The sequence below is a fragment of the Xiphophorus couchianus genome, chromosome 9, assembly GCF_001444195.1.
Source record: "Xiphophorus couchianus chromosome 9, X_couchianus-1.0, whole genome shotgun sequence".
Taxonomy (NCBI): Eukaryota; Metazoa; Chordata; class Actinopteri; order Cyprinodontiformes; family Poeciliidae; genus Xiphophorus; species Xiphophorus couchianus.
In genome coordinates, this window is record NC_040236.1 from 9,540,438 (window position 1) to 9,564,304 (window position 23,867).

At 38.1% G+C, this 23,867-nt stretch overlaps 1 protein-coding gene across 1 annotated transcript in view; it reads right to left on the reverse strand.

Moving 5' to 3' along the window:
- tsc22d2 (TSC22 domain family 2) overlaps positions 1-19,173 on the reverse strand; it is a 37,432-nt gene extending 18,259 nt beyond the window's left edge. Inside the window, exon 1 of the mRNA XM_028027477.1 lies at positions 16,908-19,173. Coding sequence (XP_027883278.1) covers positions 16,908-18,385 — 1,478 coding nt within the window. The 5' untranslated portion in view covers positions 18,386-19,173. The remainder of the gene's footprint in view (positions 1-16,907) is intronic.
- Positions 19,174-23,867: the final 4,694 nt, after the last annotated feature.

A 23,867-nucleotide genomic window follows, 5' to 3' on the forward strand; every position in this document is an offset into this window, starting at 1 on the left:
CACACTGATACGAGCATTCTCGGAAGCAGAGGTTGTTAATTTCTGCTCAACTTACACATAATTGTTACCATGAGCACAGATGAGTCAGGATATTCCCTCTCAGGAGGCTCAGTCAGCTGTGGGGCAAACATTCATGCTAAGCTACACAGGAACACCAACTATCTGCTTCACTTCATTTCACAAGGCTCAATCTTGTTTACTTCTTTGCTTAAATAAGGTGTAGAATTGGTTCCTGAGGCATGACAGCAGCCTAGTGAACTTTGCCACACAGATGGGCAGCACTGTTGTCAGAGCTCGTCAGCTGCTCTCCAGCAAGACTGGCCTGTCACATGCCAGCGCCTCTGTTGGGGTTAAGTGGGCAGGCCGGGAAGCTAATGAGCACATACAGTAACAGCCAAGAAATACACAAGACATAAGCAAATCAGTTACACTTTACACTCTGAGGAAATGTTCAGATCATTGATGTAATCAGACTTTAGCAAGACACTGTTTAAAATGATTAAACTATTAAAAACATATATTCTGAAGCTATTCTCAAATCCAAAATCAAAACTAAAGTTAACCATACACATGTCCATAAGGAATGTAACCAGCTGATGCAAATGTTTATCTCAAGACATTGATCAAAGGTCTCCAAACTAAGACTTAACAGCTGCTGTGTAGATGAGATGACTTTGCATATCATATCTAGCAGATTCCTGTGACAAATCACAGTTAACTCCTCTTACATACCAAGCACATGCTGCACACTGGGTGTATCGTGAGGGCATTACATTTACTGCCCCATGGTGAACTTTCCATGCTCAGAGTCTTTATCAGCTACATGGAGCCATAGTTAAGGTTCCTTATAGACATTTATGGTAAAAAGTCAAAACAGCAATGAGATAGCAATTCAGAATGTGGAAATAGGTTATTATATACATTACATTATTATAACTGTAAAACAATTTTTTATATGTAAATTACCATACTGTTTTTGTAAAAACAATGATCAGAATTGTGATGATAACAGTGATACTCAGTCCCAATGCTAGCAATTAGGGTGCCTAAGCACAAATGCTTTGGGAAATTTGCAATAATTCTGAATTTGAGTGCATTTTCCTTAGTAGTGGAAAATTAAGACTCACAAAGAAAACACATTAAAATGAGGAAAAGTTAGATAAATGAAATCTAACAACAAGAAATGTGATACAGAACTAGGATTCTTAAACTCAAATCGAGTTAATTGCAGGGTCTGTAATTAATTGCATTTTAAATAAAACGATATATCGACAAAATAAGCAACATTTTCAATTCAAAAACCTTTTTTTCTGATAAATAGCTGAATAAGGAATTTAGCAGAAAACATCTATGTCAACATGTTGTTGACATGAGCTCAACAACAATATTTGTTTTTAAACCGTTATGTAGGCTATTCAATCTGCAGATTGGTGCAAAGTGCTATTATATCCACTCAGTATTCAAATATTTCAGGAAAACCTACTGATTCACGAAAAAAATACTTTCGAAATGTGAACTGTGGATGCTGACATTAGCATTGGGAGCAATTTGTTGCAACAACATGTGTTGCATTGAGATGCTATTTTTAGATTGAATAGTTTCAGTGACAGGCCACTTTTGCACAACTTGCACACAATAGTCCTTTCAAGTGTTTCTTTAGAAACCCTAACAGAAGCACCTTTGTCATCCATTGCTGTTGTCTTCAGTTGCTGCTTATGCGTCAGATATAGGGGCCTACCAGAAACACATTACAAAAGTTTCAGTGTGGGACTTTTTATGTAAAAACTTTAATTGAAATTAATTGCTCAAAAACATTTGAATACATCAAAATCTGTGTAATTACTTATAATTAGCACAATAAAGTTCCCAGCTCTAGTTACAGACATTAATGTTCAACTGGTTGTCAAATTGCAAATTTAGTTGCAAATTATTTTAGAATAACAGACTAACGCTGCTCAAAGTAAATCACTTTTGAAGCAGTACAAATGTAAAAAACTGAACATGGGATCATTTCTCATGTCTTTGCTGCTTGTGTGTTTATCGTTTTCATTTGTTCAAAGCACTGCATCTTCTCCCTATAAATGGTAAAATAATTCCAAGGCTTCTTTCTGTTTTTTTTTTTTTTTTTTAACTCTCTACGGTGTTTTGTCCAACCAAATGGAGCATACACTGACCAATCTGTGAACACTTTGAGACTGATGTGAGTGCATGCATCTATGTGAATGAACAATAATTTGTGACGTACGCGTTTACATAACACACACTTGATCAATAGTTTTTTGGCATGAACTCATCTCTGACAACTCTCACTCTGCCAGAACCCTGTCAAGCCTGTAAGCAAACATGGTAATTTGCTTACAGGTTTGACAAAATGGTAAGAATGGTGACAGAATGAAACGGTAATTCACAGGTATGAAATGGGTGTACAAAATGGCAAGGAGGCTAATTCAACCAGAACATTTGCTACAAGGTTTGTTTTGTAAAATGATGTCTCTATTTAGATGTGAAGACATCATAATGGCAGCTGCCAATCAAGATCAGGGCCGAAATAAAAGCCTTATTCTGATCCAAATTAGTCATTAGATTCCTGAATGCTAATCTCAAGAGAGCGCTTAAGTTGAACTCTTTTTGTGTGATTAATTTCTCTTTGGGATCAATGAAGGTTTTTTGGGGGGGGTTTTAAGGAATCCAAGAACAAATGTCCTTTTTTCAAGTATTGAAGACTGCAGCAACTCCTACATAATGAATAAGTGCTTCAATGAGCAGATTTGTGTTGAAATGCCAATGTGTTACCCTTCCTAATCCCAACTGCTGTCTGTCTGCTTGGTGGGGATCATTCATTGACAAGCACAGGATGTGGTGGCTGAAATATTTTCTATTGTTTGGTATGGAGGTTTTTAGTTGACCTTGTTCTGGGCCAAAGCTAAGGATAGCAAAGGACTAGAAGAACAGACAGTCAACAGCAACACTAAAAATGAAACAACCTGAGCACAATGAAGTGACTTGTTTAGATTTTTAAGAAAAATGTTATGTTTTTTATATTAAAAACTGTTTTGGTAGATCCTCATCTTTCCGCTATTTTGATCACTTCAGCTGATAGGAGTGTTGTATAATTCTGACAAGTTAAAACAGTGGATGAGAAATGAAGAGGCGGAAAAGTGTGACTCAGCAGCATAAACAGGTGATCCCACCTCCCTCAAGTAATGAGTAGAAAGTCAGTTTATATTGTATTGATCAACTCCTGAAACACTGAAAAGCTACAGAAATCCAGCACCTTTGGGGCTTTCAATTATATGAAAAAGTCATAACTTTCAACATAATGGTTTAAGTTGGACATTTTACCTTGAAACAACCAAAATGGACCCACTGTTTTACAAGGAGACAACGATGATGATGATGATGATTAAGACCTGATTAAGTAAAAGCAAAAAATATGCTTGTGCCATCTGTTTGACACCGCTGTTTCAGTGTAGAAATGGCTGTCAGTCTACACGCTACAGTGACTCACATCCGCTTCCTTTCAGAAACCTGCTTGTTGTAAGGCACGGGAGGATGTACAATGACCCGCTGTGGTTCAACGCTGACAAGAGGAGACACTTCAGGCAAACTTGACTCGGCAAACAAAAGAAGAAGACGACGACAGGGGAAGTGATTGACAGAATACAAAAGCAGACATCAAAGCGAAGAGGGAAACTGAGGTTCTTACAAAACTGGCAGTTTTCAACTGACTACAAGGGGCCAATCTGATTTGCTTGCATGGATGTTCGAGTCTCTTCAAAGAACAAAACCTAGGAAGTTTTAACTGTCTTTACTTCAATTACAATTCTGTTAACTTTTTTTATTATAAGCTTTATACTTAGCAAATAATAAAATATAACCTAACATAATAAATTAGAGTTTTATATTCAAATACTTTCGATTTCAGTAAAGCTGTAAAATATAGTAGCTTACAAAAGTCCCAGGTCACTTGTTATTTTTGCCTCCTGTGAGGTAGATTTTCTTAAGATCTTATAACATGGTTAACTGAGGAAATCTGAAGGTTTTACAAAGTTTTCCTTTTGGTTTAGGAATTGGAGAAAGTTGGACAGTTGTTTGTGTTTGCACAATAACTTCTCGTCAGATTAACAGCATTCAAAATGCAGTGCAAAACAGTCCCAGAAATATATATAATATGTATTGATGCCATGACATGTTTGAGAATTCATTGTTAAAATAATATACAATGACAGAAAAAAAAATTGTAATAAGTTTATTAATGGTTAGTGGTTAAAAAGAAAAATAAGTGAATAAATAACATGTTTATTTTACAGCAAAATATGTTACAAGCTAAAGGTTAGAATAGGTTATGTATGAGCATTGTTAATTTATAGCCATTTAGTTAAATATTTCTAACTCTCCAGAGTCAGCTTTTAAAAGTAGGTCAATGGATTTTCAAGTAATCCTAATTAAAAACCAAGACTGACAACTTTTAAACTTTAAAACAAGTATGTGTTGCCTTGTTGTGTGCAAACAGATAGTGACTGAATGGTCAGCTGTCTATGTTTGGTCTGTTTACACAATCAGAGTGCAGAGAGCAGCGACTTAACAAGAACATCTTTTTGCACCAGTGCAGGGTGCCTGCTGAGTGAAAAAATGCCTTCTGATAAAAAGCTGTACATAGGCAGCTCTTGAAATCAACTTTTCAACTCCAGCATAGCAGTTTGATACCACAACACACAAGGAGAGCCAGAAAGCATACAAGGAGTCAAAACTGCCAGAGAACCAGATTGGACGATGGGCTTCATTGAAAATTCGGAGAGAGGATGCATGACTCAAGTGCAGCTGCCTGCCATGCTTTCCACACATCCTCATTACTCACAATGAAGACATGCAGAACTTTGGGAGGGCCTGAAGCTCTGAAACCTCATTGTTCAGCCCCATTTGAGTCAAACTTAACACAAAGCTTCACATTTTGAAACAGCATCTGCTCGACATTTTTAGAGTTAAAGACATTTACGGTATATGCCACAGACTTCCAGTCGACACAATTTCATTCCTAAGGGCAAAACCCCGATATGTGGTCGGCCTTTAAAATCTTCTTCCACTCAAAACGGCTCAGTCATTTCAGTACTACAACAAAGAACATCTAAAATGCCTTTCACAGATCTCTATTGCTGTTTCACAGAAAATGGCAAAAAAGAATGTGACATGGAAAATTTGCTCTAACTGTGGCATTCAACTCTTGCAAAGTAGCAGTCTATTAACAGACATAAAATGGCCTCTTTCTTTTTCACTTCCTTAATCCTGTATCAAAATATCTGCTTAACGGTAAAGCAATGAGTAGGGCAGATGATCAAAAAAGTGAAGACAGATTTCCGAGGAAGTGGCCTTTGACGGACCTTCGTTGATAAAAAAAAAAAAAGAACTGACTTATTTTAGACACAGACTTCAGTCTTTATTCACGTAAGCCTGACTGAATTTTGCTTAACTCACCTAAAGAAAATAAGTTTTCTTCTGCTTTTATAGTTGAGCAAGCTGACAATGATCTGCACATAAAGCAGCAAATTGACTTGAGATCTTCAGACACCTAGGCCTCCCAGATATCCATCATGTTGGGCAAAACCATATGCAGCATGTTTCACATGTTGGGGCAGAGCATAACACTTCAGAATATTAAATTGTTGAGTCTTTTGAAAACTATATTGAAGAGTCATCAGATTGAGCTTCAGTGATTGAATGTAAGTATATGAAAAACTAATTCAGTTTGAATATTAGCACTCACTCAGGTGCCTGAGCTAACTTTTTATTTCCTCACATAAAAATGTGTAAATATGCATTTCCTAGCCCTTTGGATCCAGTGAAGAAAACACCTCTGCCGCTACTCTGCTTCAGTTAAACATCCAACAATCCAGAGTTGTATCAATGTCACTGTCACATGACCAAACAAATGCCACATGTCCCTCCACCCAAAAACAAACACACAAATGAAACCAAAAAGAAAATAAACACTAGTTATTAATATCGGCCCAGTTCTACTATTAAAACCAAAAAATTACCAACATCAATAGATACCAATGTTAATGCTGATATGTTGTGTAACCATAATTTAGGCTAGGATTGCATATTAGCCAGAAAACTTCATATGTGCATATTAATAAGCAGTATTTGAATCCAGATTAAATATAATAGCCTACCGAATATTGTACCTAAGCAGTCATTTATGATGCAACACTGACTCAGTTTATCAGTTGATCTACACCCAGGATAGGTCATCCTTGTTCTCATAACATGCTGCCTACTGTTTCAAAAAATAACTAAATTAATAACTTAACCTACCATAAATAAATAAATAAATAAATTTTTAAAAAGTGATTGAGCCAACAGAGTTGTCATTTAAAGTTTTTTGGTGTGGAAAAATGTTGTTATTTTGGGCTATTTTTTAGTCTTCCTTGTCTCACATTTATTTTTAAGACATCATTAAAGTTGCATTAACTTAATCAAAGCCACAGAATTTAAGTATCTTTGGGAAACTTGTGGTGTTTTCACACCTGATAGTTCAGTAGGCTCGGTTTGATCGGGAATCAAAATTACAACATACTGTATGTTACATGTTCAGCTGGTTCAATTTATTTTCACACTCCACTGTCACCAAGCCAAAACCTTCGAGCAATAATCTTCGCTTGTGGTGGCATTGCACCATAAACTACGGAAGGAAACGACACAAAAAAATAATACATTATTTTTTTTTAACTGCAGATGAAGACGTGAAGAAGTGATTTTCTTCTACACGAGATGTAAAGAAAAATGGAGTGGTGTTCTCTCCCACTAGTACTAGACTTCAGCCTTTGTTTCAGTTGTATTTACCCAGAATACCCTGTTGTATAGTCCACCTCCAACTTTTGGAGCGCTCTCTGGTCGATTTGCAATTCATATATGCATTTGAACTGCACCACGGTTCACTTCAACCAAACAGAGACCTTGGTTTTTAAGCGAACCAGAGGTGGCAGTTTTTGGTCGGCACCAAAGTTCGATTTTACATTCACATGTCCCCAAACAAAGTGGACTCTCAAGGCAAACTAACTACAGTTTGATTAAACAGAGTGAAAGCAACCTTAATTAATGACCAATGATTCTTGCATAAAAATACTCCTGATTCGACAAGTTCAAATTGATTGGACTAATTGAATGGCTATATCTGACTAAATGAAATATAGCTATAATGAAAAGCCAAAGTTGTGCATTAATTTGGACATAGCATAATGCTTACATTCAGTACACTCCTTGTAACAAACAGTCTGGTAATGAGAAGATGCCAAGATATTGTTTTGCTTGCAGAGCATCTTCACACATACTTCATGTGCTATATCCACTCGTAATGAGAGGTTTAACCTGTTCTGCACTGACAGCACGTTGGAACGAGAACAAAGACCAACATGTTTCACTTGCCGACCTCCTTCTTACAACAATGCAATTCCTAACTGATTTAATTACCGTTTTCCAGCATGAATAAACATAGCCTTAATGGAGAAAAAGAATCACAGTTGTTTACTTGCCACTACAGAGTCACTCTGAATGGAAGTAATACCCCAACATCATCTGGATGGGTGTACGGCTACTTATTCAAACTGTTTTTCTTTAACTTCTGGACATTTTGGAACCAAAAAAGAAGAAGGAAAGATTTTGTAACGACTGGACAGGACATTTGGAGGGAACCATCAAAAAAAGGAAAGTCCTGCCCTTTGCCTTTAGAAAAATCACGGTTGTCATAGCAGGCATGAAAAACAAAGTTGAAAACCAGAAATGAGCAATACTAGGGCAGTTCCAGGAGACATAATTATCAGCAGCCAAAGCTGGTGAACTTATAAAGCTGCTGACTGCTCAACGCCTAAACCCCAACCACAAGTTTAAAGCCAAGTCCAAGTGCCAAGTCCAAGTACAAACTAAAGCTTCTAATGAAAAGCGGCTTTGTTATTCACAAAAAAAGGAAAGACAATGATGTGAATGGAAAACTGTCTACAACATCGGGAACCGAGAGAGTGAGGGGTTAATCGTTTTAAGGGACATAAGAGGGCGGCAGAAGGGGGGCAGACCCCGCGATTCTGGGCCAATAAACAAAAGCGTCGGCTCAGATCCTCCTCTGAATCATCATTCAGTTACAGCCATTAAGCGTTCCACAAACATGTCCCCAAAAATTAAATAAATGTACAAAGATACCCGCTGCCTTGAGCTCACATGTAGCAGAACCAAATCATAATCAACCAAACAAGTAATGGTAATATTTACTTGAATGATGACTCAAGTAAATATTCAATTTACTTTATAACAGAATCATACTGCTGCACAAGTAATCTACTATACTCATGTTCTCTATGACACTTCTTTTTTTTCCCCACAGGCTTAAAATAATACAATGCAATTTGCTGGGTTTCCTTAGAATGTTTTTTAAACAATTTGAATATTTAACTGGACTTAACTGCATTGTTTGAAGGATGGGATCAATTGGAATGTATGTATAATTGGACTGAATTAGAGTTATATAAATAATCTTGAACTGAATTACATAGGAATGATGAGGGGAGCTCCTTTAGCATCACATGGCTGTATTTTTCACACTAATATTTCCCAACAGCCAAATTCATATCTGTTTTACACAAGGAGAAGGTGTATAAATCATCTTTCAGCCATGTGAGGCTAAGTGCACAGCAACATGTGTTCATATTTAGACAACAAGAGAAAGATGGGCTCCCATTTTGTGAGAGAAAAATAATGGAATAAACAATTTGTATTCTAATAAGATAGTCATTTAAGAGGTCGCTGCCCCAAAATAGTAACTTAATACTCCCATCAAGGTGTATTAATTGAAAACAGGGCACATATCTGCCACTGAAATGAGAAAACAACCAAATAAGCAACAATTATCACCTTCAAGTGAAGTTATCTTCTGGATTACTTTCAGAAGTAAATACAAACCAAATAAACTTTCAGTTAAATCTATTAAGATCGGTTATGTTATGGGGACTGTTCTGGAACCTATAGAGATGATGGTGCAAAGAAGGATTCGTTTAAAAATTAACAACATTATGGATGATAATTAGTATCCTCTTCATCAGACTGCTACACAACAACAGTATGTTTGGTCAGAGGCTATTAGAGCTGCTGTAATAAAGACAGCTGCAGGAGCTCCTTCTTGCCCACAGTCATACAGGGGTGTCAAACTCCAGTCCTCAAGGGCCGGTGACAATGCAAACCTTAGCTTAGGAAGTCTGGTGAAACGGCGTCTAAATGTTTTATGCTAATCAAAATCAAAATAGCTTTTGCTGCATTGGGCTTCAATTAGAAAAGCAGACTTTAAACCTTTGGTTGTAAATTGATATTGATGCTTATTGGGGTTTTGGGGGGTTTTTTAGGATTAATGTATTTGTTTTTGAAGATTAATTTTAAAAGTTCTCAGTTTATATGAAAACATGTGGATCAGTAGGAGGGGTAATCTTAGTAAAACTGCATTTACATTCCTTTGTAGAGTTTCTTCAGGTGCTATAGAGCATCTGAAGAAAACTAGAGGACTAGAGGTGTCAAACTCTAGTCCTCGAGAGCCACTGTCCTGTAACTAAATGTGACTCTGCTGCACCACACCTGAATAGGATAACTAGGTCATTAACAAGGTTCTGGAGAACTGATCTACACAAGGAGGAAGTAATTAAGCCATTTCATTTCAGTGTTTCGTACCTGTGGCACATCTAAAAACTGCAGGACACCGGCCCTTGAGGACTGGCATTTGACACCTGTGATCTACAACAACTGTGAAGAAACTCGAATAAATTGAGTTACAACAATATTTTATTTAATTAAATTTTGAGTTAATCACATCTTCTGAAGCAAAACAATCTGCGTAGCTACTTTGAAAATAAATCACTGAATGTTGAATTTGCACTACTATCACGCTTTAGTTTTTTTTTTTTATATATTTGATTTTATGTACCATATCTAACAAAAACTAAAATATGCTACTAAATTTAAAAACAAACCTTATCAATTATAAAGAAATATTGGTATATGTAGAATATTATATATCAAAAAAACCTTGCTTACAACCACAACCTGATACTTGAGGTCGGAAATCCTTGCTTGACAGTACAGTATAATGTGTCCTCTCAAACAAATCTCCATTTGCTTTAAATGTAGGGCGGAACACTGACAAAAACAAATCACACAATGTCAGAAACTTTAAACTAATCCCTAGGGAACAACATCAAAGTCATGTCAATCCAACTCCGAACTGTACTTCCCACAGGGTTGGTAGATATTGCGAAAAACATGCTACAAGTAGGCCAAAATGTACCAAAATGTTCTTTCGCAGAGATTAAAGCAAATCATACCTGCTGGACTGACGGGTTAAATAATACCTGTGATACAGAGTGTTGTGATCTAGGAATCATTAAAGGTTTGCAATAAAGACAGCTGCCAAACTTCAACTAATCCTCAAATCAATCAAGTTCTTGTTCTTTCTTTCTTTTTTTTTCTTTTTTGACAGCTGCATTAAAACGATTCGTGTCAGAGTTAAAACCACTTTTCTTTTATGAATTGAATTAAGTGTAAATTGTTTTAAGAACTGGTCCAAAGGTGGTTATTAACAAGAATAAACCCAATAAATCACCTTCACTTAGCCGTTTGTGTGACATTTAAGCGTGTGAGAAGACCATTTTATTTTGTCTGCAACAAAGTTTTCCCTTTTTGGCGGTGACATCACATGCAGACAATTTGATCAATCTCAGGAGGTTTTGGCAGCTTGTTAATATTGTTGACCCACGGTAACTGACTCACTGGTGATAAGAGAGGTAATATTTCTATCTACATGCTTCTGACTGTACAGCTGTTATCAATCTTTTTCAGGGAGATACATATGCCTTTTTTTTCCTGGATTACACTGTATCGCTGCATAGATAAAGCTCTTTTAATGTTACTCTTGCTCATCTTTGCTCATTCATACAGTTCAAATAAAGGCAGAGTCCATTCATTTCTGCCTAGGGGCAATAAGTCCTCTAGTGTTCACAGAAAATGCTTCTTTTTAATATATTCCACTCTAAAGATGCTTTCCTGGAGCCTCATTGTGCTATATTTATAAATTCTTTCACTTTTAGCCAAATTATGCTACCTACCCTGCCCACAATTCATAAATACAATGTCAGCGACATACGGAAAACACCAAAACCTCAGTCATTTTTCACATTGTAGTGCATGCGAAACCCTATTTGTGAGGGAAAACGGGAAATTCATTGCATTCTTGAAGCATTCAGGTAGATTTCATCAAGCATCTGCAAAAACTACCCATGTGTGAAGGGGCCACATGGATAACAGACAACATGTGATCGCATCACAAACAGGAATCACAAAGGAAACAGAAAGTCCATCAGTATATCTCAATGCATCACAAACCACAAAGAGTTTGCTGCCAGCTTCATGTGGTTAGTATTAGGCTTGAGAATGATTTGGTTACATTTATTGATGATTCATGAAAATTACAGTAAAAATGACCCATACTACGCACAAGCGTGGTTACTGATATCAAGGTACATGAAGGTTTCAAAAAACTCCATTTCCAAAAGAGCAAATATTTTCCATCACATTGTTCCTATGCCTCAAAATCCCTCCAACTGAGATCCCAGAAAAAGGTATGGAGGGAACAGAGATGTTCCCAGCTAACATGGAGGTTTGAGTAACAGAACCATTCCCCTCCCCAACCTGTTGCTTTGCACTGCTGACGAGTTGGCTAAATAAAAGAACACAATCATTTTCCTTACATACAAGGTCAACTTCAGCTCAAATGGATTTTTTTTCTTTGCTTCAGTAAATCATATTGCGAAACTCTCAGTCAGCCCATGGCAAGTCTAGGAAAGTTTTTGCATATTAAACAAACTTTACATTAAGCAAATGTTTTTTTTCTTAATGATGCCCCCAAAACTTGCCCGGAGTATTCACCACAAATGAGCATCAGCACACGGGCCATGTGTACACGTGAGGCACGGTAACGTGAAAGATGACTTAGCCTACAGGTGCGTGCAATTATACGGGTAAGTTACCAGACAATCACAACAGCATGATATTCACGTGCTACTACAGCTCCGAATATGTCACGCTTAAGCTCACGGTAATTATTTTTTCCATCATTGTCGCTGGGGACACTTAGAACTTCAATCAAAGAAAAAGGTCAGAGGATAAAAATTAGTCAAAATGCTTCAAGAAAAATATAAAAAGGAAAATATAAGACAAAATGTAGAAACTCTGACATCCCCCGTGGAATGTCAAACTGAAATGAAGGTCAATGATCCACGGGGGGTTTTTTAGGTTTATTGAAGACATCCATGAAGACATACCGATGGGAAGATGAAATGCACATCCTTTTAAGCTATAATGTTCACTACTTAACACTTTAGGTATTTTGTTTTTTTGTTTGTTTTTTTAAATGAAATTTCTGGGTTTAATTGAGTCCATAAAAACACAAACTTTAGACTCTTCATTGCCGAGTGTTGTTGCAAATGACATCATTGGAGATTCGACCACAGCCTCTCTGTGCTCACGGCCTGCTTACACTCCCACTTTCCTGCCCTTATTCACACCCACAATAGTGAGGAACAGACTGACAATAGAGACACACCTAACTTGGCTAGAACCCAACCAGACATTAACCGGCTAGAGTGAGACTTGACCATCAAGAAGGGGCTTAAAAAAGGCAACAAGCAGCTATGTTGAAGAGGCAAGTTGGGTTTGATAGATTTCTTTTCTCCCTGAATAAACCATAATTAGTCTACAACTCATGGTTGTTTGATGATATGAAAACATACAAGTGTCACAAAATAAGTTGTTCGATGAAGTGTGCTCCGCTCTTCACAAACAAATGAAAACCCATCAAGAAAAAGTTGCTTCCACATAACATTTACTCTGTTGTGTAACTCAGCCACCACTGTTGATTCACTTGAGTAAATGTATTGAGCTATGAAGTAATCACTATCAATCCACGCTCAGACAGTAAAGTGAGAGGTGGTCTACCCAGGGAAAAGGAATTACAGCAAAGGCCGAGTGCTCCGATTAATGGGAACCAATTTGTCCCTGGGGGAGCTTCATCACTCCACTTGGCAAAGATGAGGGGCACTGAGCCTAAACCCAAACCATTTCAAGCTGAAGGGAAATCATTGTTATCTCTCAGCTCCACCCCCACAAAGCCTTGTTCCACTTTGTGATGAACTCTAATTCAAAACAGAACAATGAAGCTCGGAGCAGATTCCTCAGGGAGACCGAGTTTGTACACAGAACAATGGTCCCGCTGCCAAGAGGAGAAAATTTTAAAAATCCCAGTCAAGTCATGTATGGGTGTGTTGTTTGAAATATGTTTGGTCGTCAAAAACATTTACAGGAAAGTTATGAGTGAACAAGGCGTTTTAATTACAGCTGAAAACAGTTAAAATTGTGGTTCTGGCTGCCAATTTGCCTTTGGGTCCACAAACCTCCCTGGACGTTTTGTGGCTTACGATATGAAAGCATCTGGATTTCTTCATAGGGAGCTAAAACAATCCTTTCTGCAACAGAGTGAGTAAAAGATAAGACATACTAAGGTAGATAATTAAATATTTTCATATGTCTGGGTTTAGACAAGACTATTAAAAAGGAGCTCCTCCTCATTTTTTTTTTACAGTTGCATATATAAGTGATGATAAATGCTTAGAAAAGTTTCATCTATTCCAGGTAGGAAGGAGAATAGAGGATAATGGACACTAGAACAAAAATATCTTCATGAAAAAGGGGTTACATTCCAACAGTTATTTAAGTGAATAAATGTTTCTGAGATTTAGAACAGCCAAAAGTTTCATGACGGGCTTTAAAGTTCATTTGCAGCAGAAAGAAATGCCCATCTACTGAACCTGGTCCATCCCAAAACCAAGATTCAGAATAGTTAAATCTATTCTTTGGTTTTAGCTTTACAATCAGCCCACATAATTATTGAAACATCATAGTGCTTTAAAGGGAAGTGTCAAGACTTCTTGAATGAGGGTCTTATAAAGGCTTTAAGCGGTCAATATGTGACATACAGTAGATACTTTTCTTTGCACCTTTCTGAAGTTTTAGCCAGACCAGGTGACAAAACTAGCAGCTAATCCAAGTAGAGTTTAGAACTAAATGGACTGCTGTTTAATAGATTTATTTTTCTAAAAATCCCCTCTCCAAAAACACCAAAGAGTTTAAGTGAAAGTCATTTTTTGAACCACATCAAACAGAACTTGATGATTTATTTTATTTAGGAGGCATCAATGAGCTTCTTGTGGTAAATCTGTACTTTGAACATAACGTGAAGCATTTTCAGGCAGAATACCCATCAAACAGAAAAGAACAGTGTCACTTAAACCTCTGTCATATGTTTGATTCTTACACTGATTTACTTCTGTATCAGTCAATTACTCTGACCTGAGAGACTCTTTATACCCCATTATTAGGTTGTGTTAAGAACAGGAAGATCATGGTGGTGTCCAGCCTCCCACCATCTCTTGTGTAAGTAGTCATGGGTTTATGTGCAAAATAAAATGACATTTGCAAAAACAAAAATATTCTTTTGAAAGCTTCTGCCTCTGGATCAAATTATTCTGGATTTATACTAAATGAAGATGCCAACAAAGTTCTCTTTTGTAGATTAGATATTATCTGCTTATAAGCTTTTAAAAGGACAATTGGTTCAAAAACCTCCTCTATAAACAATGTACCCAAGGGTTTCATGTTGCTGCGATCTAAAGGATGCGCCAGATCAGATCAGTTGAATAGAGGCTGCTATGTTTTGCTGGCTTGCCCTGGACAGGTTACACAGCTTTGTCTGGACATTTAAGGCCAAGATAAACCCTTAAGTGCATAGTTTTAAGTAAAGCCAATTTACAATCTCATATAAAAACAGGGAATTCGCAGGAAAGAAGCAAAACTCCTCAAAGGTGGAGCACGAGTCAACACTACGTTAAGCTTATGCTTCAAAGCTGACAGCTCCTTCTGGGCTCCTTCAGAGAGCCAGAGCAGAAGGCAGTCAGCATCCTGCTGGTTCAGTCTGGCCATGTCACTGCTGCTACGGAGCGGATTACGTGCCAGCTATTGTTGCAGCAAGTGTGTGTTAGAGAGATGTCCATCCTGTCCCTCTCTCCGACATGCCCCGTCCTGCCAGGATCTCTCCAGTTCCCACATACACCTACTGATATCTCTGCCTTTCATGCATTAAAACAGATGAATGACAACTAAATTGATAACAGCTGTTACTATTTAAATCAAACTCAGCGATGTTTTCCACATAATCAAGATAAAGCCAAACTGATGCTGCTTGGACAAAGATCTTTGTAAATAATAATTAACTCGGTGTTCTAAAGACCATAAAAATCCCAACTCAGCATCACATATTAAAACACAAATTATATCCCACACACTGACTGGATCATTCATAACAAGTCCAGAACAAAGCACACAGACAAACACAGAGGCCTCCACAAGACAGACGATGCACGTGTGTGGACGCCAGCCCTCATTTTAGGTTATTCTTGGCCCAAGCATCACCTCGGCGGCAGCACAGCTCGCAGCCAGAGTGTTGCAACATGTCAGCACAAGCTCCAATCAGTCCTAAATAGAGTGTGTACATTACAGGAGTCCTATAGGAGAGTCTGTATTTATAGGGTTTAAAGTTAGGAGGTTGGGAAAGGTGCCCAGAGTAAACACACAGGCTGTCTTTCCCCAAACAGAGCACAGAATAGAAGCCAACCTCTTTATGATTGGCACTTACTTCAATCCCAGTAGCAAAGCACAGGTTGTCTTGTAGCATATACAGGGGATTTTTAATACCCAGAAGCCCCAAACACACTGGTAGAGTAGCATAAAGAGAGAAATTACCATTCAGTTTAGGCACACAAGCTGCTGAAATCTACCGTCACACCCTTTTTACGGTTTAAATTCGTCTCAATGAGAGTTCAGAGAAAGTATTCGGTTTTCTCTGGCTGGATGTAGCAGAAAGTAAATCTGCTTTACCCCTCCCCCACTTGTTGCTTCACACTGCTAGTTAGCTGGCTGAAAGAACGCAGCTGCCTGCAGTTCTCATTTACAGACTAGAATTGTTTGGAAAGAAATCTTACAGGTCACAACAGACACATATTCAAGACCTAGAAACAAAATCAATTCATTATATAGCTAAATCACTCAGCTAACGTTTCTTTTTTCTTTTTTTTTTTTTACAGCAAACAAACTACGAGCTGCAAGTCTGCCAATCAACCAATAGCTGAGTAGGCGGACCTGCAATAACTCTGAGAACAGCCAAACAGCAAAAAGGTATAACATTCAAAACATTCTGCAAAAACTACAAATAAATGTAGCACATTCATATTTAATTTATTTACTTATGTCAATGTATCAAAACAATAATATAGATAGCATTTTTATTACTGTAATAATCCATGTGAGGCTGTTTAAGCAGCAGAAGTAAAAATTGTTACTCTACTAGTTTTAAATAAACTATGATAATGTTACACATTTTGCTTTAAAATTTTGTGTAATTATCATGATACTGAGGTATTTTTATTCAAGGTTATCACAAAATGAGAATCTCATACTGACTTATGCCTACCTAGTATTTAAATTCCCCATTATTGGCAAAATATAGTAGTAATAAAACGCCTCATGTAAACTAAGTTCAAGTAAGAGGCATTTTCCACAGTATTTAGTGCTATAGAGTAAAACTGAGACCTTCAGTTTAAGGGCAAACTTCAATTCAATACTTTATTCTATAAATAATAAGTTCAAGTGGTATAATTTTCCCCTGACACAAGGAAATAAAGGCGTACTGTATTACTGATTGCCTACAGGGAAAAACACGGATGATTGACATGGAAAATAAACCATCAACTGGATTTATAACCTCTTACCCGTCTCCATCCTCATTCATTGTAATCTGGATGCCGAAAAAGCTGTTGACAGCCGGACTGGTCAAGCTGAGGCCCTCGCCAATAGGAGACTGCACATGGTCTTTCACTGCCCCCACACCAACACTCTGCTGAGGTAGGGCTTCGGTCATCTTCCAACCATCCTCCGCCGGATTAACGACTCCTCCGTACGCTCCCTGCAGCTGGATGAGTCCCACTACACCAGGCGCCTGACTGGACACACCTGGAGGTACGCTGGTCGTATTTGGCACTGTGGCAGGCACGTTCTGGACACCGCTGTGGATAGAGACGGTGGTCGTGGATGGTGCAGGGGCGCTGCCCGCACCCCCGGAAGGCTGCTGTTGTGTGCTTCCTGAAATTACAGGGGCCATGACTGATGCATTGGCCACCTGATGCATGAAACTCAGATCTCCATTGGGCCCTTGTGCTCCTGGACCAGCAAGGGTGAACTGAGGTGATGATACCTGACTGGTGGAGCCTATGGAGGAGGACGTAATAGGAAGATTCTGGGTGCTTGACCCAAAGTGTTGCTGGCTAGGAAGGGGAGAATAGACAAACTGCTGGGGAAGCGAAGCAGGAGGTATGATGGCACCATGGTGCACACCATTGAGGCTGTCAGGTATGAAAGTCTGGGGGGTACCAGGGGACATGGTTACCTGAGCCTGTTTGGATTGCTGTGATGCTGCTGCTGCATACCCCGTGGGCTGGAAGGCACTTGCTCCACTCCCAATCTGAGGAGACAAACTGTAGCCCTGCTGCAGAGACTCTGGAGCCTGAGAGTGGGTGTGGAGTCCAGTGGAGACAGAGTAGCCACCATCTGTGGAGTTCTCCAGAGCCTGTGCAGGAAAAGCACTGCTACCGACAATAGAATTACAAGTTGCTCCTAGCCCACTGTCTCTGTCCACACTGTGATCGACGGATGGAGAGGACTTCAGGCTGTCCACAGTCCGATGAACTCCTGAATCCGATTCTTTCACATAAAACTCAGTACAAGTCCACCTGCCCCGTCTGAAGGGCTCTCCATTACTATGGTCGAGTTTAATGACTCTAAATCGAGAACTACAACTGTTGCTGGGCGCTGTGTGGCTCATGCTGGTAATAACAGCTGTAGCACTGGTTACTATGTGGGAGCTGGGGACAAAAGGCACACTCCCCCCTACATTATGTGGGGTGTTACGACCACTGGATGTAGATTTCATAGAGATCCCCCCGATAAAAGGGCTTGTAAAAGGCAGCTGGCCCTCCTGATTCTCCCCAAAGCAGTTGTTCAAAGTATCGACTGGTGAGATCCGGTCACACCCCCCCGGCGACCTGGGATCAGTCCTGGGTTCCTGCGGATCGTCCAGTCGCTCGCTACCGTCCCCAACAACGATCCCGCCCGCCTCCGGCTCACTTTTCTGAGCCGGAGTTACACTCGTAATCTCGAAGCAACTTCTCTTCTTTCCTGTTATTTTCGACATCGTTAGAGATTCGGGTTGCCCAGAGGAAACAGAGTGCTGCACTAACGTGTTGCGAAGCAGTTCACAGCTGAAGCATGGGATAAAGGCACGTACCGTCACAGCACATTTCCTCAGAGTTCATCTTTCAATCTGCTGTCCAGAAAAAGTGTACAAACCCCCAAGGCCGGGCCCCGTAGAGAAGGCTCAGGGTGTGTGGTCCCAGTGTATGTCGGCCTTCCTTGTATCCGGGCAGCGAAGTAGTAAACAGGCCCTTGTCAAACTTCTGTCTGAGCAGCAACCACCGGTACTCTAGTCTGAGGCGGGCCCAGCCTCTCAGCGGTTCAAGTATTTCTCACCACTTAGCCAAGATAGCTGCTGTTGGCTACTTTCCTCTGCCTCTGTTGGAGCATATGCGCCATCGCGATGTAAACAAACTCAGTCGCAGTTTCAAAAAATCAGTACACAATCCCAGCAGCAGACGAAAGGGAGCGTTTCTCAAAGTTTCTCCGGAAAGTTTGCCTCTCTTCTTGTGAACAGCACTTCTCCGGCAGGTAGCTGACAGAAACAGCTTCTTCCCTCCCACCCCGCAGCGGCACCGAGCTAACGGGCAGCTAACTGCTCCTGACTGCCGCTCAACCGCTCCGCAACACGCCAAGAACCGAGAGCATCACGAGGCGGGAGGTCAAACGCATCCTCTGTTACCTCCAGCAACTTCATTCAGTCAGAAACTCCAACTGTATACGCCCTCCATGGAGTTGGAGCTCCAAGAAATTGCGAAATTAATTTTAAATGGCTAAGAAGTTAAACATTCACTGTCGTCACTTCCGGTAAGCGTCACACCCGGTAGTCGGAAAAGGGCTGTTAGTTTAAAAAAAAAAAAAAAACTCTCTCATATTAATGTGACTTTTTTCAAATAAAATATTTATATTAGTGAAAGGGGAAATTATACATTTATTAATAATATAATTTCAGATACAATTCAAAATACCAGCATTGCTTCTGTTCTGTTAATTTCTTTTCATCAAAGCTTCTGCTTTTCCAACTTTCCTCTCTTTACACAGTAGAAGCGTTTCTTCCCGGTTGTGATTATGTTAGAAAAAAAAAAGTTCACTAGAAAACACACGATAAACTGAAAATGTCTGCCATCATATAACTGAGTTACTTTTCTCCTACATTTCCATTTCCTTGAGCTTGATGTCGCTCACTTCCATCCATCCAATGGATGAGGGGGACGTATTCAATAACTGAAATATTACTGAAAAGCCCAATTATTTTAGGAACTTATCACAAAGTGAAACATATTATAAAGACTAATTACACATAGATGGATGTTTGAAAGCCTTTATTTCTGTTAATTATGAGGATTTATTTTCACCTACAGCTAATGAAAAAATACCATTTAGAATTAAAACCTTACATGGGATATTTAAAATATATTAAATAGAAAATTTGGGTTTAATTAAACTTGTGCTTAATATGTCCTTATAGCTTGTTTCCTTCAAAGGGTACTTTTAGGTTCATCTTATTAATATGACTGTATAGGATTAGATAAAAACTATATACATATCAAGTTTATTTGTATAGCAAATATCAGCATAAAGGCAGCTCAAAGTGCTTTACATCATAAAATCACACAAACATACAAAGTCATGAAACACAATCAACAATTGAAGCATAACATTTTGTCTGGTGGCATTATTACATATCAGAATGTTTATTAATGTCTTATTTATTATGTTTCTAAACAAAGGGATTTTGAGTCTGGATTTAAAGGAAGTCAATGGAATATCATAATGATTAATTTAAATTAAAAAGAGAAATTTCTACTTATTATTGTGGATATCAGATGTGAAATAAATGCACTTTTTGCAAATTTTCAGGTTTACCAAATATGACTACATATTTGTTCCTTGTATTTTTAACAACACGTTTTCTATATTTTTATAGAGCTTTTTTTATATATAGCTTTTTAAAAAAAGCTCCCTAGCACACACTGGCCTGTGTTGAAAGTTTTTAACTGGATTTAAAGTGAGAAGCATTCACCCTGTAAGCATGCAGATCGACGCTTCAGCTGAGTCCACTTGAGTGAGTCATCAAAAGACTTGTTATGATTAATCATATAAGTTTGAGAAATCAGGGAATGTTGGCTGACAGGGCAACAGGTGGATTCTGCTTGGTTGTAGTCACCAAGTTAAAACAAACATCCTAATAAAGCTGATAAAGCTGATATGCATCCAGTCATTCCCTAGAAACAAAGACACTTTACATTTATGACTTATGCTTTTGGCTAAAGGTGTGTCACAAAACCAAACCCATGAAGAAGTTTCAAACATTTTTTTTTTTGCAACTTACAACTCTTGGAAATGATTTGTCACGATAGCTGTGAATGATTTATGTTCCTGAGAAGTAAATGTATCCTTCACAACTAGCTGTAATCTTCATTTTCCAGCTCATTTCAGCCAGTTTGATTACTTTGAAGGTTGAATCTCTAATTATTGCAATTTCCTCTGGCTGCACTGGAAGGATACAATATAACTTGTAATTTAATTGCAGTTCTTCTTTCCAATGGCAGGGCACACCCGTTTTAAACGCATGGTTTGAGTCGATGAAGTCCAAGAGTTTAAGAGATTACCACTCTAAAGACAGAAACAACTGATGTTTTGATAGAAACAAGGAAAAGGGTGGAGCGGGTTGTGACACATTTTATATCTGGATCTTTTGTTGCCAACCTCACATATCTATCGTCATAGGATTTCAACACCTCATATTAACACAGTGACTCATCTTCCATGTGACTATCTGTTCAACCAGCATCTGATAACTCGTCACGATCCCGTTTGAATGAATCTGAAAATTTATCATGCTTCTATCTGCTTTTTTACCTGATTTTTTCCCATACTCCGTTAACTACATTATTCTCTGCAGTGACTCCTTTGCGGTCACCTGATGGGAGGTTAATTCATCTGCAGAGGCAATCACTCCATATTACATTCAGCTGTGGGACAGTATGTCACAAGATAAGCGCATGATGCAAACACAGAGAAAAGGGCCATAAAGTTGACCTATTTTGACTCACTCATTGATATATGCAAAATTTTGCATGTATTTCATTTTGACCATGTTATGTTGCATCACTGTCTTAAAAAGTTTTTATAGAGGAGCCAAAGGTTGGAAAATATTGTCTTCAACTGGAAGTTCAGGAATTATCACATCATGTACTTCAGTAAAATAGAGTTTTTAATTTTGACAGTATATTAAAAAAATCTAAAGTGCATCAAATTATCCAGTAGTTTTAATTTAAAGAAAAGTTGCCACATTTCTTACTGCTGATAAAATTAGATCAAAAATGTTTTCATACAGTTATCATATGTCAAGTTTAATCTCTTTTTGTTACAATTTCAGTACCCTAAAGCAAAAGTGTTGAATAAGTAACTTGCAGTTTTACTTGCAGTTGTGAAGCGCTTATTGCACAGAATAATATCCCTTTTTGCAAAAGCTGATTTTAGGTGGTTAAAATATCAGCCTAAGTTTATAGCTTGCCTTCTGTAGTTTTTAAACAATTGCCTAATAAAAGTGGCAAGTGGTAAATATGGGCATCATAACGGCCCATACTTTTGTGATCATGTATATTTTTAAACTTCCTTACTTGTCCTGAATGAGAGAAAACTGTAACAGTCTTATCCCAGCCAGATGACAGATAGCATGCAACAACAGGTTGGGAGAGAGAGGGGCAGTGCCCTACTATATCCTCCTTCCTTCTTTATCGCTGGCATCTTATTACAGGGCTTTCAGCCCAGCTTTAAAACCTTAATATACTTGGATACCCGAAACTCACCTATGCCAAGTCCTGAAAGATACGTTTTAAATTCTGTATTTACTTCTGTACTGTTTTCACAGAGGGTCTTCAAATGGTGCATTTGTCTATTACATGTTTTGGTATAAGTAATATTAGCAAAAGGACTTAGAAAATGTATAAGTCTAATCTTACATGTATTTTTATTACTTTGTGGGTAAAAATGTTTTGTTTTCTCATATACTAAAGATTGTGACGGATTTCATCGTAAAGCACCTTTGAGGGTTCTGAAAAGCATTTTATGAGTCTGGTGTCATTTTATTTTATTCCATAAGTCAAAATAGCCCTTTACTTTTAAAAGACCGGTAAAATGAAATTGTCAAATTATTCCCCTGTCATTTTGAGTTTTATTTCTGCAAGTTCATTTCTGGATTTCAGTTTTTTACAGCCTTATCTAAACACTTTATAGGTTAGTTTTATGTTTGCACATGCTGTTTGAAGTGTTTTCGAAGTCTTGTGGGTAAGAACTCTGTCTTTGGGTCCTTTACAAACAGAGCATAAAACCGTTAGAGAAATCATTATAAAACATGTACACAAAAGAAACACTCATTATAGTTATATTTTTTATTGTATTGAACAAATGTTTGTAGTCCAAAGCTCTCAGCTTTTCCAGGGTTTAAACTCAACACATGAGCCATATACACTGTTGGCTAAAAAGTTTACACTCAGCATGAGCAAGTTTGTAACTTTGGACTAGCTATGCATTTATCCGTTGTTTTTTGGGGGGGCGGTGGAGGAAATGTTCAACAAAAAATAGCTTCAATTATTGTTTTTATCAGAGGGGAGTATACATGTTTGAATTCAATGAAGATTTCACATATGATAAATATAGTAAATGTTGTACAGGCTCAAATGTATACACACACTCCAACTTCTATTTTCTTAAAGAGGGGTATTATGTATTTTCCAGGCACATAGTCCCATTTTATTCTGCAATCAAGTAACTATGTTACTTTGAGTTGAAAATGCTAAATATATTGCAAACAAATTAAAAGAAATTTGACTCTGCGTCATTTCTGCCCTCAACTATGGTCATGAGCTTTGGGTCATGACTGATTGATTTTCTGAGATTGATCCTCAGGTCAATGCCAAATTGTGAACACAATTAAAGTTGGGGGTTTGAGGAGGCCAATTCAGAAACTCAGTGTTGGGTAGATTTATCCTAATCCAGTTTTTGCTTATGTTTGGGACTCTTTTCCAGTTTTAACATCTGACTGTGTCCAAGTTTCAACCATCACCACTGCTGCCGCCATCCATAGGAATGCAAATTCAACCTCAGCAAGAAAAGGTGTGTTGCCGTGAAAAAGTTGACTGCACCAAATCTGACATTATCAATTAAAATGCACAAAAGCTGTTTGAAGAAGTCAAAGTGAGGCTTTCAAATCTGAGAACACTGTTCCAAATGTCCAGCACGGTGGTGGTAACGTCATACTAAGGGACTGTTCAGTTACGCTGGCACTTCTGGACTGTGCAAACCTGGATTCAGTGTTTTCAACAAAACAATCAAAGAACATATGTCTTTTTTTCCCTTTTTTTGTAATTTGCAAAGGAGCATTTATCCAGAAAGAAGAAAAACTAAGAAAAATAACAATAAATTCAAAGTTATGCAAAGGTTTCTAACCAATTCACATCACATTTTCTTTGTTGTTA